The following is an 18,360-nucleotide window of genomic DNA, read 5'->3' on the forward strand; positions in this document are numbered from 1 at the left end:
CCAGTGCCCCAGAAGTCCATTCTATGCCTCTGTCCATTTATAAAGCTTTCTCTTAACCCTAGGGATAACTATAATCCTGACTTTTATAGTATCTATTTTCTTACTTTTCTTTATGATTTTATCATCTAAGTGTGGAGCCCTGCCTGCTTTTAAACCTTATAAATATAATCAGGTAAATTTTTTAGTTTATGACTCATACTTTAGTACTGTGTTCATTTTAGCCATTCAACAATAAAAATGACCAGATTAGACAGAGTAATGTGATATTGCACTGTGTTCAAGCCTGTCTGTGAAGCTGCCCCATGGGTGTCCTGTTACATGTTTGGTGCCTAATAATTATGGTGGGTGGTGAAAGACACAGTATTTGACTTTGAACAGTTTTCTCAATGTCTCTATAAAATCTTATATCACCTGTTCAATTCTTTGGTGATAGGATTGGCTTTCTTATATTTTATCCAGATTAGTTACCAAGATTACAATAAGTGTGAATTTTAAAGTATACATATAGTAGATACAAATATACACTTAAATACTGTGTTTCTGATTGTAGGAAACACTTCAGTGATCTAAAACATTTGATTTTATAGAAATAATACTTTGTTTTTCAGGTGAAACTTCCACCGATGATGGAAATCATAACTGCTGAGCAGCTGATGGAATATTTAGGTTAGTGTTGAAAAGTGGATGACTTTATATCTCTTTCAAAATAAAACAAAACTTTCTTCTTTTAATAATATTTATTTGTTTATTCATTTGAGAGACAGAGACACAGGGAGACAGATAGATAGCTCCCACACATAGGTTCACTCCCCAAATGACTGCAACAGTGGGCTGGGCTGGGGCTGAAATTAGGAGCTGGAAGCAAAAATCCACTTCTACTCCATGGGTGGCAGGGACCGAACTACCTGAATCATCACTGCTGCCTCCTAGGGTCTACCTTAGAAGAAAGCTAGAATCAGGAGCCAGGGCCAAGAATTGAACACAGGTACTACAATGTGGGACACAGGCATCCTAACCTGTGGCTTCACTGCTGGATCAAATGCCTACCTGAAAACCAAATTTTCAAAGCTGATATATTACTCAGTTTCATCTTTCTGAAATGCTATTATATAATTTATTTACAATTTTAAATCAGTTTAAACATTTTTATGAGTGTGTTATTGTTCTTGGATATTATAGTATCCTTTCTGACAGGCATTAAAATTCTCTTTTATAAATAAAGAGACTAGGTGACCTCTAGAAAATAAGAGACATTAATTCTAATAAATTGTAGAATGGGAGATGATACAGAAACTCTGACATTGCATGAAGAAGGTATTAAGAAAATATGAGGTGGGCCGGCACCGTGGCTCAATAGGCTAATCCTCCACCTTGCGGCACCGGCACACCGGGTTCTAGTCCCGGTCGGGGCGCCGGATTCTGTCCTGGTTGCCCCTCTTCCAGGCCAGCTCTCTGCTATGGCCAGGGAGTGCAGTGGAGGATGGCCCAGGTGCTTGGGCCCTGCACCCCATGGGAGACCAGGAAAAGCACCTGGCTCCTGGCTCCTGCCATCGGATCAGCGTGGTGCGCCGGCTGCAGCGGCGGCCATTGGAGGGTGAACCAGCGGCAAGGGAAGACCTTTCTCTCTCTGTCTCTCTCTCACTGTCCACTCTGCCTGTCAAAAAAAAAAAAAGAAAAAAAAAAAGAAAATATGAGGTATGGGCACTGGTTCGCTACCCTGCTGATCCACTTCCAATCCAGCTCTCTGCTATGGCTTGAGAAAGCAATAGAAGATGCCCAAATCCTTGGGCCCCTGCACTCGTGTGGGAAACCCAGAAGAAGCTCCTGGCTCCTGGCTTCGGATCGGCACAGCTCCGACTGTTATTGCCAACTGGAGAGTGAACCAGTGGTTGGAAGACCTCTCTCTCTCTTTCTCTCTCTCTCCCTCTCTCTCTCTGCCTCTCCTTCTCTCTGTGTAACTCTGACTTTAAAATAAATAAATAAATCGTTGAAAAAAAATATGAGGTAGACTTAAAGACAAAGGAGATAATTTAGGGCAGTGCTATCCAAAGTTTGATTCATGGCTCCATGAAATAATATCAATTTGCAGTGAGATAAGAGCTTGTACCAGGATGTAAAATATTTATATTAGTATGGATAGTGTTTAGTTCACTTGAAATTTTTTTATATCAAAGTTTTCTTGATAAAGGAAGCAGTGTATTGAAGTGCACTTTTTCCCAAGCTTATTTCACAGCTGACCAGTAATAGTTTGTGGATCAGTTGTGTTGAGATGAACTTGATTAGAAAGCAGGCAGCTGTACATCATGGTATGGTATTTTAGAGTTTGGCAAGTAAGAACTTACTCATTCTAAATATATTATTATACTGTTACCAAATAGGAACATTTAATCCATAAACTTACTTTTTAAAAAAATATATTTATTTCATTTATTTGTAAGGCAGAATAACAGAAGATTCTTACAGTAACTGCCATGTAAAAATTGTACATATTTATGGGTACCATATAATATATATATATATTTTTTTGGACAGGCATAGTGGACAGTGAGAGAGAGAGAGAGAAAGGTCTTCCTTTTTTTTTCTGTTGGTTTACCCTCCAGTGGCCGCTGCGGCCAGCGTGCTGCGGCCGGTGCATAATGCTGATCCGAAGCCAGGAGCCAGGTGCTTCTCCTGGTCTCCTATGCGGGTGCAACCAGGACAGAATCCCGCGCCCTGATCGGGTCTAGAACCCGGTGTGCCGGCTCCGCAGGCAGAGGATTAGCCTATTGAGCCGCGGCACTGGTGTGTTTTTTTTTTTTTGCCAGGCAGATTTAGACAGTGAGAGAGAGAGACAGAGAGAGAGGTTTTCCTTCCGTTGGTTCACCCTCTAAATGGCCGCCACAGCTGGCTTGCAGTACCGATCCAAAGCCAGGAGCCAGGCGCTTCCTCCTGGCCTCCCATGTAGGTGCAGGGCCCAAGCACTTGGGCCATCCTGTGCTGCCTTCCCAGGCCACAGCAGAGAGCTGGACTGGAAGAGGAGCAACCGGGACAGAATCCCGCGCCCCAACTGGGAATAGAACCCGGGGTGCTGCCGCCGCAGTAACTGCCACATAAAAATTGTACATATTTATGGGTACCATATAATATTTCTATACATGTACAAAGCATGTAATGTTCAAATGAGGCCAAACGTATCTGTCTCTTCAAATATTTGTTTCTTTGTAGTAAAAACATTTAAAAATCCTTTTAGCTTTTCAAGTATATATATTTTTAAAGATTTATTTCTTTATTAGAGAGGCAAAGTTACAGAGTGAGAGAGAGACTGTGATTCTTTTAACTTTTTAAATTTATTTATTTATTCATTGATTCATTCATTCAACAGCCAGACAGGGAGACAGACATATACACACAGAGCTCCCACCTACTGGTTCACTCCCCAGATACCCTCAACAGATAGAGGGTTGAAGGTTGGAGCTGGACACTCAGTCTGTGTCTCCCATGTTAGTGGCAAGAACCCAACTACTTGAGCCACCACTACTGCCTCTAAGGGCTGCAAGAAACTGGAATCAGGAGCTGAAACTGGGCAATGAACTCAATCACACCATTGCAAGGGGACATGTGTCCTAACTTGTGTATCAAGTACTAGGCCAAACGCCCACTCTTCTTGGTGATTTCTGAACTTAGTTGTTTCTATTATAGTTTAGGAAGAAGGCTGAAATATACCTTGTTCTTTTAAGGAGCAGCCAGTATGACTGCCCAGGAGTGTGAAGAGGAGCGGTAGTAGGAGATGAGATCAGAGTTAATGGAGTGGGCCCTGTACTTTGTTATAGAGACTTTGACTTTTGATATGATTAAGCTGTGGATTTGAGAAGCAAACAGTTTGCCTAGGAGTTAGGATGCTCACATCCTGCAATGTCCTGCTCGATCTCCTGACTCTAACTTCCTGCTAATGCAGATTACAGGAGGTAGTAGTAATGGCAAGTGATTGGGTTTCTGCCACACACATGGGAAACCTGGATTGTGCCCTTGGTTCATGGCTTAATCCTGGCCTAGCTCCAGCTGTTTCAGCTCTTTGGAGAGTGAGCCTGTGAATGGGAGCTCTCTTTGTTTCTGTCTCTGACTCTCTGCCTGCCTCTTGAATAAAAATAAATTTTAAACAAATCTTAAGGGGATTTTGAATAGAGGACCAACATGAACACGACTTCTGGCTGTTGAGTTGAAAATAGACTTTACAGGGGCTAAAGATGAAGCAAGGAGTATAAAGATGATAGTGGCTTCAAACAAGATAGGAGAAGTGGAGGTGAAAGAAGTGCTCAGGTTCCAGGTCGGAGTTGACAGAATTTGCTCATCAGTTGGATATGGAGTAAGAGTAGAGTCAAGAGTTACTCTCTGGGTTTCAGCTTGAACAACTGGAAGGACGCTGCTAACATCATTGAAATAGGGGGAAAAATGGAAGGAGCAGATTTAGGGTGGACTATCATGATTTTTGATTTTGAGGTGTTTATTTGATATCTACATGGCAGTGTCAGGATGGAAATTGGGTATATAAATCTAGAGTTCAGAGGAGAGGTCCAAACTAGAGCTGCACAATATACCTTTCTGTGATATTAGAAATTTTCTGTATCTGTGCTGTCCTATTTGGTAGCCACTAGCCACATGTAACCCTTGAGCTCTTAAGATGTAACTGGTGTGACGGAGGAATTTAAATTTAAATAGCCATATGTTGCTCCTGGCTGCTAGACAGGACATGTTAGTACTGAACACATTTTTGGTTTTTGTTTTTTTGTTTGTTTGTTTGTTTTTGACAGGCAGAGTGGACAGTGAGAGAGAGAGAGAGCGACAGAGAGAAAGGTCTTCCTTTACTGTTGGTTCACCCTCCAATGGCCGCTGCGGCCGGCGCACTGCGGCCGGTGTACCGGGCTGATCCCTAGCCAGAAGACAGGTGCTTCTCCTGGTTTCCCATGTGGGTGTAGGGCCCAAGCACTTGGACCATCCTCCACTGCACTCCCGGGCCATAGCAGAGAGCTAGACTGGAAGAGGAGCAACCAGGACAGAATCTGGCACCCCGACCGGGACTAGAACCCGGTGTGCCAGTGCCGCAGGCAGAGGATTAGCCTAGTGAGCCGTGGCATCGGCTACATTTTTTTTTTTAAGGTTTTATTTATTTATTTGAGAGTCAGAGTTACAGAGAAAGAGGGAGAATGAGAGTGAGAGAGATCTACCATCTGCTGGTTCACTCCCCAAATGGCTGTAACAGGGCTGGGCCAGGATCTTCTTTTGGTCTTCCACATGATGGCAGGGGTCCAAGAAGTTGAACCATTTGTCACTGGTTACCCAGACACATTAACAGGGAGCTGGATTAGAAGGGGAGCAGCTGGGACTCAAACTGGCATCCTTTGTGGATGCTGGCATCACAGCTGGCAGCTTTACCCTCTACTCCACTACACCAGCCCAATGCTGAACACATTTACAGACACGATACACATATGGTACATAGACTAGGTGATACCACAAAGGGAATGAATGGATCGAGAAGGAAAAGATGAGTATCCTGAGTCCAGGACCTGACCGTGATTAGAAGAGGGAGAGAAAATAACAGGCATGCTCAGCCAATAGAAGAGAAGCAGGAGACCCAGATTTCCTAGAATACAAATGAAAAAGTGTTTCAAGGAAGAGTTAGAGTTAGCTGAACCAAATGCTCCTCATAGGTCAAGTGAGATGAAGCCTGAAGATTGAACAATGATTTCTCCATTAGGAGTACATTTGATAACCTTAACAAATGCATGGCATGACCTACAAAAAAGGGAAATCCTTATACATAGCCAATTCATATAAAACAAGGCAACCACCTTGAAAAATAGTTTTGCATTTTCTTAAGAAGGTGTACATAGGGCTGGTATTTTGGTGTAACAGGTAAAGCCACCATCCGTGATGCTAGAATCCCATATGGATGCTGGTTTGAGACCTGGCTGCTCCACTTCTGCTCCAGCTCCCTGCTAATGTGCCTGGGAAAGCAGCAGCAGATGACCCAATAGCTTAGGCCTTTGCAACCACGTGGGAGACTCAGAAGAAGCTCCTGTTTTTGTTTTTTTTTGTTGTTTTTTTTTGTTTTTTTTTTTTTTTTAATATCCTAAAGAATTACATTTTAAGGAGGCTGATTTTTAAAAAAAATTTTTTTTGACAGATTTAGACAGAGAGACAGACAGAGAAAGCTCTTCATTCCGTTGGTTCACCCCCAAATGGCTGCTACGGTTGGTGTGCTGCACCGATGCGAAGCTGGGAGCCAGGTGCTTCCTCCTGGTCTCCCATGTGGGTGCAGGGCCCAAGCACTTGGGCCATCCTCCACTGCTTTCCCCGGCCACAGCAGAGAGCTGGACTGGAAGAGAAGCAACTGGGACAGGACTGGCACCCCAACCGGGTCTAGAACTCGGGGTGCTGGCGCCACATGTGGAGGATTAGCCTAGTCAACCACAGCGCCGGCCAAAGCTCCTGGCTTTGACTTGGCCCAGCCTCGGCTGTTGTGACCACTTTGGGAGTAAATCAACAGATGGAAGATCTCTCTGTCTCTTTTCTCTCTGTGTAACTCTGACTTTTAAATAAATAAATAAACCTAAAAAAAAAAAGAAATTAAAATTAACCATATGACCCTGAAATTTCAGTGAGATATTTACCTAAGAGAAGTCAAAATATATGTCCATATAAAAACTTATATAGGTGTGTTAGCAGTATTATTCATAATAGGCAAAAAGTGGAAACAACTCAGATGTGTGTCATCAAGTGAGCAGTAAACAAATGTGATATATTAGAGAATATTATTGAGGGCTGGCGCCGTAGCTTACTAGGCTAATCCTCCACCTTGCGGCACCGACACACCGGGTTCTAGTCCCGGTCCGGGCGCCGGATTCTGTCCCGGTTGCCCCTCTTCCAGGCCAGCTCTCTGCTGTGGCCAGGGAGTGCAGTGGAGGATGACCCAAGTACTTGGGCCCTGCACCCCATGGGAGACCAGGATTAAGTACCTGGCTCCTGCCATCGGATCAGCGCGCTGCGCCATCCGCAGCATGCCGGCCACAGCGACCACTGGAGGGTGAACCAACGGCAAAGGAAGACCTTTCTCTTTGTCTCTCTCTCTCACTGTCCACTCTGCCTGTCAAAAAATAAAAAAAAAATTTAAAAAAAAGAATATTATTGAACCATAAAAAACAATGAAGTAATAATACATACTATAACTTAAGTGAACCTTGAAAATATGCTAAGTTGAAGAAGCCAGATCATGAAAGATTCTATGTTACACAATTCTATTTATATGAAGTGTCCAGAATACACAAATTTATAGAGATAGAAAGTCAATTGGTGGTTGCTTAGGGCTGGAGATTGACTGTTTAGCATTCTCTAAGGAAGCATAAAAATATTCTAAAATTAAATCATGATAGCTTTATAATCCATGAATATAAGACACATTGAATTTTACAGTTTAGATGGATGGTTTATATGTGAGTTCTATCTCAATAAGGCCATATAATAAAAAGAGAAAATGAATTGAAAAAAGTACTCTAGATTTTTTTTATTTTAATTTTTTTATTCAAAAGGTAGACATACAGAGGGAGTAATTGAGACAGAGAAATCTTCCATCTGCTAATTGACTCCCCAGATATCTACAACAGCCAAAGCTGGGTCAGGTAGAGGCCAGGAGTCCAGAGCTCAATCTAAGCTGCCCATTAAGATGGTAGGTATCCAAGTATTAAAGCCATCGTTTGCTGCCTCCCTGGGTGCCCACTAGCAGGAAGCTGGATTTGAAGCAGAGGCAGTATTCAGACCCAGGAATTCTGATATGACATGCAGATGTCACAAGCAGTAGCTTAACCTGCGGTGCCACATTGCCCATTCCCAGTAAAAGTACTTTAGACCAGTGAAAGTCTGTCAATACTAACAGAAGAGATAAGAGAGAAAAGAATGATTTCAGAGTAGATGCAGGTAGGTGGGTTATTGTGGTTGTAGCTTATAAAAGACCTCTGAGTGCTTCTATTTTTTTCAGTGATGTAGGAAATTAGGTCATCGGTTGGTGGTGAGAATGGAAGAGGAGTTGTTGAAGATATGTGGGAACATATAAAATAATTGTCTAGAAGAGTGGGAGAATAATGGATTGGGAAGATGTAGTATGGTTCTCTAATATTACCTTTGAGCTTAGTCAGACCACACAGCGTGGTGCTATGAATTCTCCAGTCACATTTAGCTATGTATGTCTAGAGTCCAGGCCTGAATATGGGAGAGTAATATTTAATCAGAGTTGAGTTTTTTTGCCTGGTGAATATGTTGAAGGACCTAGAGTATTAAAGGTGTGTATGGAGAATTATAATGATGGGTCATAGAATTTAAGCTGCATATGGAGTAAATGAGGATATAAATATGTTAAAGGAAACTTTGATGGGAATAATGGATTATAAGTGCTGATTCTTCATAGAGGTAAAAAACTTTTGGAGGCTGGTAATGACAAAGCTATATTACCATGGAGGATGAGTTTTTGACATAATGTAGAATTATAATATTTTTGTTGGATAAGAAAGAGGTCGAGAAACAGAGGTGAGGGTATTGGAAGAGCATGTCAGTGAATATTGAAATTACCAAAAATAAGACAAGATTTGTATTGGAGAGAGATAGTGAGCTAGGAATAATGGATATTGAACTGAAAGTCAGGTAACTGCAACAGGGTGGGTAGATGGGTAGTATCTGATGGCACAAATTTTTTTAATGATTTATTTATCTTATTTGAAAGGCAGAGTTAGAGAGCGAGGGAGAGACAGAGACTGAGAGATCTTCCATCCACTGGCACCCTCCCCAAATGGCCACAATGGCTGTGGCTGAGCCAATCTGAAGCCAGGAGCCAGGAGCTTTTTCCAGGTCTCTCATGTGGGTGCAGGGGCCCAAGCACTTGGGTCATCTTCCACTGCTTTCCCAGGCCAGTAGCAGTGAGCTGGATCAGAAGTGGAGCAGCTGGGGCTTGAAGTCACAGGAAGAGGCTTACTCTACTACACCCCAACCCTGGCCCTTGGTGGTACAAATTTTGAAACTGAAGAGTTTTAGAGAAAAGAGAGAGAAATGGCAGTAAAGAATGAGTAGATACCTATTCTACCTGCAGGTTCCCTGGTAAAGAAATATGAGGGAGAAAAAAGCTGTCACTTGAAAGGGCTGCAGAGACATCAAGGTGGAACTAAATTTTATTTAAATAAGTGAAGAGAACATTCAGAGAAGTTGGATATCTAGGAGATTTTTCTGGTGGCAGACCATGAGTTCAAGGACACAGAAAAAAATTTCAAAGATTTTATTTATTTGAGAGGTAGAGTGACAGTGAAAGGGAGAGACAGAGAGTAAGGTCTTCCCTCCTGTGGTCCACCCACCAGATGGCTGCAACAGCCGGAGCTGTGCCAATCTGAAGCCAGAAGCCACGTGCCCCTTCCTTGTCTCCCATGTGGGTGCAGGGGCCCAAGCACTTGGGCCATCGTCCATTGCACTCCCAGGCCACAGCAGAGAGCTGGATTGGAAGGGAAGCAGCCGGGACTAGAACCGGTGGCCATATGGGATGCCAGTGCTGCAGGCGGAGGATTACCCAAGTGAGCCATGGAAATTTAAGATAAGAGTTTAGGATTTATCAAAATCCCAGTTATGCAGAAATGGTGCCTAAAATCTAAATAAATTGATGAGACCATCAGACAGAAAGAGGGGGCAGATAAGAGTATTCAGGATTGTTCCCTGGAGTTTTCCAGCATGCAGAGATTGAAGAGAATTCCATTATTGCTTCCCCAGGGAGCCTTTGTGGACATTTCTGTCCTAATTGCTCACTTCAAGACACTTTAAAAAAAAAAAAGATTTATTTATTTATTTGAAAGTCAGAGGTACACTGAGAGAGGAAAGGCAGAGAGAGAGGGGTCTTCCGTCTGATGGTTCACTCCCCAGATGGCTGCAATGGCCAGAGCTGTGCCAGTCTGAAGCCAGGAGCTTCTTCTGGGTCTCCCACGCGGGTTCAGGGGCCCAAGGACTTGGGCCATCTTCTACTGTTTCTCAGGCCATACAGAGAGCTGGATCGGAAGAGGAGCAGCCAGGACCAGTACCGGTGCCCATAAGGAATGCCAGCGCTTCAGGCCAGGGTGTCAACCCACTGCACCATAGCGCCAGCCCCTAAGACACTTTTTTAAAAATAAATTTTAAAAATTTAGTTATTTACTTGAAAGGCAGTTTCAGAGAGATAGAGAGGTCTCCCATCTGCTGGCTCACTCCCTAAATGGCTGCAACAGCCATGGGTGGGCCCTGCTAAAGCCAGGAGTCTGGAACTCCATCTGTGTCTCCCATGTGGTGGCCCAAGCACTTGGGCTATCTTCCACTGCTTTCCCAGGCACATTAGCAAGGAGCTGGATTGGAATGGAGCAGCCAGGACTTGAACTGGTGCTCATATGGATGCTAGGTGGTGGTTTAACCAACTGTGCCACAGACTAGCCTGTTCAAGGCGCTTTAATACCACAGATATAATGTATTTTGATCATATACTATGGCCCTGTTAGGCCATAATGCATTATAGTATGTCAGGCCCCCAACCCTATCCCTCTTAGCCCATTTCCTATCTCAAGAATCATTTTTTATCTCCTTCGGTGCAACATCACCCTTGCTAACATGTATAAAAAAAAATAGAAGCAAGGGGAAAAGTGGGCAATAAGAAAGGGGAAAAGCTAGTAGAGGGTGGTATAATGAGGCTACGAACAGGAGGAGAGTATGAAAAGGAAAAAGAAGGTGTGCTGAATACTGGAGAATATTCTCCTTATGATACAGCAACATGGAGGATATTGTGACCACAAAACAGTGGCAGTGCAGTGGTGAGATGGAAATAGAGTGGTGAGTGGAAGAGCAGCTGAAAGATCAAGTGTAGATAACTTTGGAGAAGTTTGGCTGCAAATGGGTATGAAAAATAGATGACTAGGAAAAAACTTAAAGGAGTATATCTGACTTGAGCTGGCGCCGTGGCTCAACAGGTTAATCCTCCGCCTAGCGGCACCAGCACACCGGGTTCTAGTCCCGGTCGGGGTGCTGGATTCTGTCCCAGCCCTCTGCTATGGCCCGGGAGTGCAGTGGAGGATGGCCCAAGTGCTTGGGCCCTGTACCCCATGGGAGACCAGGAGAAGCACCTGGCTCCTGCCTTCAGATCAGCGTGGTGCACCGGCCGCATCATGCCAGCCGCGCCGCACTGGCCGCAGCGGCCATTGGAGGGTGAACCAACGGCAAAAGGAAGACCTTTCTCTCTCTCTCTCTCTCTCTCTCTCTCTCATTGTCCACTCTGTCTTTCAAAAAAAAAAAAAAGGAGTATATCTGACTTGTATTAAGTATAGGTAGAACCTATGCCCTTATTATTGAAAATTGGGGATTGGGTAGAAACTTGTAAGCTCAAGGTAGAGGTGGAAATATGTAAGCTGTATTTGAAGGAACAGTGAATGAGTCCAATTTGATTGTGGTCAATACATGTTATATAGGTATAGGAATAGAGTTTGGGTTAAGTAGGCTATGGCTGCACAGAATTAAGAGCCAAGTGTAAGTGTATGGATTTACTATAGTAGGATGCTGAATCTATTTTAGTTTCTTAAATTGGGGTAATAACATGTTAAATGTAGTTTTTAAGATGATATCTGGTTGAAAGCAGTTAGCAAATATGTGTTGATTCAACAGACATTTGAGTGCCCAAGTGAAGAGGAACATGTATTTCTGAACAGTTTCCTATCCAGATCTTCCATATCCATCTACTTTCTGCCCTACTCTTTTTATTCTGACATTGTGAGCCTAAATCACCTAGACCTACACTGTCCAGTATAGAAGTCACTAGGCACTTTTGGCTATTACTTGAAATGTGACAGTATGAATTGGGATGTTCTATAAATGTAAACTATACACTGAATTCCAAAGATGTAGTTAAAAAAGATTAATAGTTTAGCAATATTTATTGTATGTTGAAATGATTTTTTATATATTGGGTTTAGTAAAATATAGCGTTAAAATTAATTTTACCTATCCCTTTTTCCTTTTTTTTTTTTTGTAATGTGGCTCCTAGAAAGTTTGTAACCACATATAGGCATGCTTTTGTGGCTTGATTATATTTCTGTTGGATAGTGTTAACCTAAACTGTGCTGAAATTCCATAGCTTCTGCTTCATTTTGGCTGTGTTGTATGTGCCACTACAGATTTGTACCATTTACCTTACTGCCTCCCTGCTGGTTATTACCATAACTCTAATTGCCCTTGTCTGAATGCCTTCAGAAACAGAATGAACTCATGCTGTTAATTCCTGTAGATGAAGAATATGATTGTGATAGCAGAGAATTCATGAGTGGAGCCATAGCATGGAAGTACTAATGGTACAAAATTTACATTTGGCACAGATGGGATGGTGCTGTGGCGTAGTAAATTAAGCTGTTACCTGTAACGCTAGCATCCCATATAAGCATTTGTTCGAGTCCCAGCTGCCCCAGTTCTGACCCAGCTCCCTGCTAGTGCACTTAGGAAAGTAGCAGAAGATGACCCAAGTATTTGGGCCCCTGATAACCACACAGGAGGCCAGGATGGAGTTCTGGGCTCCTGTCTTCAACCTGGCCCAGCTATAGCTATTGCAGCCATTTGGTGAGTGAACCAGAGGATGGAAGACCTCTCTGATGTCTCCCTCTCTCTCTAATTCTGCTTTCAAATAAATAAATAAATCTTTTAAAAAAGAAAATATTGGCACAGAAATAAAGCATCACAAAATTGTAATCTCTCTTCATTTTAGAAGTGAGGAAACAGATGACTTCAGAGAGGTTAAATAATGTGCTATCTCCATCTGGGCACCTTCCTATGTAATTTAAAGAATGTTGAAAAGCTCATATGCTTAAAAGTATATCCTTCTTCCCCCTTCACTGCCCAGAAGAGTTTTTTACATATTATTATTATTTTTTTATTTTATTTTTTTTTATTTTTGACAGGCAGAGTGGACAGTGAGAGAGAGAGAGAGACAGAGAGAAAGGTCTTCCTTGTGCCATTGGTTCACCCTCCAATGGCCGGCGCGGTCGGCGCGCTGCTGCCGGCGTATGGCGCTGATCCAAAGGCAGGAGCCAGGTGCTTCTCCTGGTCTCCCATGCAGGTGCAGGGCCCAAGGACTCGGGCCATCCTCCACTGCACTTCCGGGCCATCCTCCACTGCCCTCCCTGGCCATAGCAGAGAGCTGGCCTGGAAGAGGGGCAACCGGGACAGAATCCGGCGCCCTGACCGGGACTAGAACCCGGTGTGCTGGCGCCGCAAGGCAGAGGATTAGCCTATTGAGCTTATTACATATTAAATACTACTTTAAAAATTTTTTTTATTATTACAACTACTAATGCTTTTCTTTTTATTATCAATTTATTATTTACTGTGTGTATACTGTGGGCAAGTTATTTAGTGATATCAACAATGCAGTCAATGTGCTGCATAAGCATGTATATCATGAAAACATCAGCAAGAAATACTTCACATCTTGGCATATTAAATTTCTCCAACTCTTACCTAGCAAAGCCCTAAGGGAGCAAGACATCAGATAGAGAATTTTGCTAGGGAAAAAGAAAAATTGGCAAAGAAATAACTAGATCTGGGGTAGCCAGAAAAGTCTGTGAGTCCTGAGTGAGAGATCTTAGCTAGTAGAAGAAACATTAAAGTAATATGATCCTAATGGGAGGTAGGGGAGAAGTTTATAAGAGTGGTATGGACAGAGATTCTTGTTTTAAGATTTATTTATTTTATTTGAAAGAGTTGCAGAGAAAGAGGAAAGAGAAGGGGGAGAGAGAGAGAAAGAGAAATTTATCTTCCATCTGTTGGTTTAATTCCCAAATGGCTGCAATGGCTGGGGCTGGGCCAGGCCTAAACCAGGATCCTGGAATGCCATCCGGGTCTCCCATAGATGGCAAAGGATCAAGCACTTGGGCCATCTGCTGCTGCTTTCCAGGCACATTAGCAGGGAGCTGAATCAGAAGAGGAGCTACCAGAACAGGAAGCAACACTCATGAAATACCAGCATCACTTAATCCACTGCCCCACAGTACCAGCCCCAACTCAAAGATTCTAAAGACCGCTCGGCCAGAAGTAAATTTTATTCAGGATCAATCCTGTCAGAACAAATTGTTTAATTTTCTGAGCTAGTTGATTTTTCTCCTATTGAGATTATTTCAGTTCTGTGGAGGAACCAGAGATATATCTGAGCAGTAGGATCATTAAGAGAAACAATTAATTGCTTTCCTAACACCTGGCTGAGGTACCTCCATGGACTGGGATTTTGACTGACAAAGTTTAGAGGAGAAGGAGTAAGTGAGATACAGTTTGAAAATATCTGTTACTAGAATATAAAAATGGGGCCAAACATGAACATAGCTTCTTGGAGGACTTGGCATGTAGAAATGAACATGACAAGCTGAGACACTTACAAAGTGTTAGGAGATGTAATCAGTAAGGTGGGGAAGAGGTACAGACAGAAGGCAGGAAATGGTATGAGTATTAAGTAACAAAGCCCAACACAAACTGAAACTGTAACTTCAAACATCCAAAAATTTTATGTTGGTGATGTTAACATAGTATAATAAGGAAGGTAGTTGTTGGGATAGTGATGTTGTCTGACCTTTTAAAAAATAATTAACTTTTGAAAATAAATATGCCATAAAAGAGGTCAATATTGAAGTATTTAATTTTGTCTAGACTTGATTGTGTCTCTTTCCGAAATGTTTGTGTGGGATAAGCTAACTACTATGAAACCTTCTCTTCCATTTTTTTTGTATGATGTAGCTATCAGGTTTTTTGTTTCTTGATTTCTTTTTGTTTGGAATATTATGTTACTATCAAGGTCTTGGATTCTTTCTTTGAAATTCTTTCCCCTCTCTGTGTGTTGATATTTCATAACCTGATTTACACAAACTATCATTCTCTGAACCTCCAAGTTAGCCTATATTACAGGTGTTCTTTTCCTAAATTATTGATTTCATCCTTCACTCCTCTGCTTAAAAAAATAAGTGTAAATATCTCATTGATCTTTTACAACTGGCCCATTTTTCCGCACCTCATTAGGGTTTTTTATAATCTAGTCAAGTTTACTCATTGGGCCATACTTCCTAACACTTTGTAATATAAATCTTATGTATAAATTTTCTTATAATCTGTCCATATGACATGATCTTTCTTAGATTTCTTTCTCTATCACTCATTTTCCCTCAGATAAATTTTTCCTCCAATTGCCTTTCCATGTCCTGCCCATTTCTCTGAATCCAGTTTAGATCTACCCCTCCAAAAGATATTTCTAAGCTCTACAGAGTGTATCATGTCTCTTTGTAGAATCACTTGGTACTTAAGGCATTTATTACATTTCACATGTGTTATACCTTACCATTATTATTTTCTCTGTTTCTTTTATGTTCATCGCCCAACCGAATATTGATAAGAGCATCATTTATGTCCTAATACTGTTTTAACCCATTGCTAAACACCGAGTAGATTCTCAAGGGGCCAGTGTTGTGGCATAGTGGGTAAAGCTGTTGCCTGCAATGCCAGCATCCCATATGGATGCCAGTTCAAGTTGCGGCTGCTCCATTTCCAATCCAGTTCCCTGATAATGGCCTGGGAAAAAGCAGTGGAAGATGGTCCAAGTGTTTGGGACCCTGCTATCCATGTAGATGAAGCTCCTGGCCCCTGGCTTCAGCGTGGCTCAGTCCTAGCCATTGCAGCCATCTGGGAAGTGAACCAGCAGACAGAGGTTTCTCTCTCTCTGTCTCTCCCCCTCTCTCTGTAACTCTGACTTCAAATAAATAAATAAATCTTTTTTATAAAAAAGATGCTTTTTGATTGAAAGTCTTGTTTAATTACAGTTACAAAGATTAGATAAGCTAAACAAAATAGCTCTCTTTAATATTTTATTTATTAATTTTTTATTTTATATCAAAGAGAATCAGAGATTTCCTCCATCTGCTAGTTTACTCCCCAAATGCCCGCAACAACCTGGGCTGGGTCAGGCTGAAGTCAGGAGCCAGGAACTCCTACTTGGTATAAGCAGGCCAAATACTTGGGCTATCATCCACTGTCTCCCCGGTAGTGTTAGCAGGAAACCGGATCAAAAGTAGAGTAACCAGGATTCCAACTGATACTTGGATATAACACTGGTATCAGTGTTGCAAGTGGTGGCTTAATTTGCTTTGTTAAAACACCAGCCCCCATGGGAATTCTTTTCTATCAAAGTTCGATATCTAATAGAATACTTGATGGAGTCTTTCAAACTATTTTTTGAAATAGAAAATCAGGCCCAACATTGTGGCACAGTAGATTGGCATCCCATGTCAGAGTCTCAGCTACTCTGCTTTGGATTCAGCTCCCTGTTAATGAGCCTGGGAAAGCAGAAGATGGCCCAAGTACTTGGGTCCTTGCCACCCACGTGGGAGACCCAGATGAAGTTCTGGGCTCCTGGCTTTGGCCTTCCCATCCCAAGCCATTGCAGTCATTTAGGAGGAGTGAACCAGTAAATGGAAGACCTCTCTCTCTTTCCTTCTCTCTGTTGTGCAACTCTGCCTTTCAAATAAATAAATAAGTTATTTATTTGAAAGGCAGAGATACGAGGGAGGAGAGAGAGATTTATAAATACAAAAATAATTTTGTTTACCTTCAGAGTTGCAAATATTTAGAAACCGATAACATCCATTGTTGATGAGGTAATGGGAAAACAGTTATATTGTTGATATTGATAAGACGTGGCACAACTTTGGGGAATTTTGTATGTAGTATCATGGAAAAGTACTCAAACAGATTATATAATGGAAGATAAAAGAAATTTTCAAAGCATTATAAAGTATATATATTGAAAAATATGTGAGGATAGCAAACACTGACTTTCTTTGGTAGAATTGGGAGAATCAACTTTATCTGTCACCTGCTGCAGTGTTTAATAATTGATCATTAAAACCTATTACTTTTGTAATTAGAAAAAGTAATATTTCAAAAAGGCATTTCACAATTTCTTTTTACAGGAGATTACATGCTTGATGCAAAGCCAAAAGAAATTTCAGAAATTCAACGTTTAAATTATGAACAGGTAATAAACACAGTTTTTGCTATGTTAAAATATAATTTTTGTAATGAATATATGCTTTTATCTCTATTAATGATAAGCCAACTTTTCCTATAAGTGACCAATAAATATTTTAGACTTTTCAAGCTATAAACGGTCAGTATCTATTGCATATTCTTTGTTTTCTTTCTTTTCAACCCTTTAAAAATATAGAAAGCATTCTAAGCTCAAAGCTAGATTTGGCCTACAGGCCATACTTTGCAGATCCTTGTGTTTTTATGAATATATACGCTAAATAGAATGATATATCGATATATTTATACAGATCCATATAAAATGATAGCCTGGCATTTTTCTTGAAAAATTTAGTGTCAACTGCTTTTGTCATTGATTCATATTTTCTCATTTTATTTATATTTTATAATTAAGTTATGTTTAGCAGAAAATTGACAAAAGATTTCCAGGATATGCCATTAGGACAAATTCTTCTGTTTTGTCATCGTGTCAGTATGCCTTCATTTCTTGGCATATTCTTTAGATACCCTGTTCTTAATATAGGAGAGTTGATAAGGATCAAAAGTTTTGGAGCTGGAAGGAAGGAAGCAGAACTTCATTTTCTTCAATGTTCTTCCCTTATTAGCAATAGAAGGCAAGAAAGAATTACTTTCTTACACGGGGAGGAGGTATCAACCAGGGATGAAATAGACATCATTGATACCTTCATATTTACTTTCAGAGCAAGTACTGAACATGCTTAACATAGTTTCACTAGTATAAAATTCACAAAAATGAAATAAAACTCATTCTGATAGAAAATTTCTTTTTCTTTTTTTTAAAGATTGATTTATTTATTTGAAAGACAGTTACAGACAGATAGGGAGAGACAGAGCAATTGATCTTCATCCATTGGTTCACTGCCCAAATAGTTACAATAGCCAGGGCTGGGCCAGGCTGAAGCCAGAAGCCAGAGGCTTCTTTTGGGTCTTCCATGTGCTATGCACTTAGTGATGTGTTTAACCAATTATGCCACAGTTCTGTCCCCAGAAAATTTCTTGAATTTGAATGCTCAGATAATCCATTCCTAATAAAATTGTAGGATAGGAAATCTGTAGCTAAAGCCAAATGTTTCTGGTAGATCATTTAAATATTATTGAGGAAATAGGTAGCTTAAGGCAGTGGTTTCCAAACATCTTTAGAAATAGAAACTTCTTTTCAAATGAAATCTCATGCCAACCTCCAATATATAAAACCAGCAAAGGATATTTTATAAGTATAAAATAATAAGCTTCAGTTTATATCATTTATTT

General features: G+C 41.2%; 1 protein-coding gene across 7 annotated transcripts in view; it reads left to right on the plus strand.

Moving 5' to 3' along the window:
- MINDY2 (MINDY lysine 48 deubiquitinase 2) overlaps window positions 1-18,360 on the plus strand; it is an 87,391-nt gene that overhangs the window by 17,723 nt on the left and 51,308 nt on the right. For all 7 annotated transcript variants that reach the window (XM_002718209.5, XM_051821957.2, XM_051821955.2 and 4 more), the window contains exons 2-3: window positions 609-666; window positions 17,013-17,077. In XM_002718209.5, the coding sequence (XP_002718255.1) occupies window positions 609-666; window positions 17,013-17,077 (123 nt within the window). The remainder of the gene's footprint in view (window positions 1-608; window positions 667-17,012; window positions 17,078-18,360) is intronic.

This window comes from Oryctolagus cuniculus, chromosome 12 (assembly GCF_964237555.1).
Source record: "Oryctolagus cuniculus chromosome 12, mOryCun1.1, whole genome shotgun sequence".
Taxonomy (NCBI): domain Eukaryota; kingdom Metazoa; phylum Chordata; class Mammalia; order Lagomorpha; family Leporidae; genus Oryctolagus; species Oryctolagus cuniculus.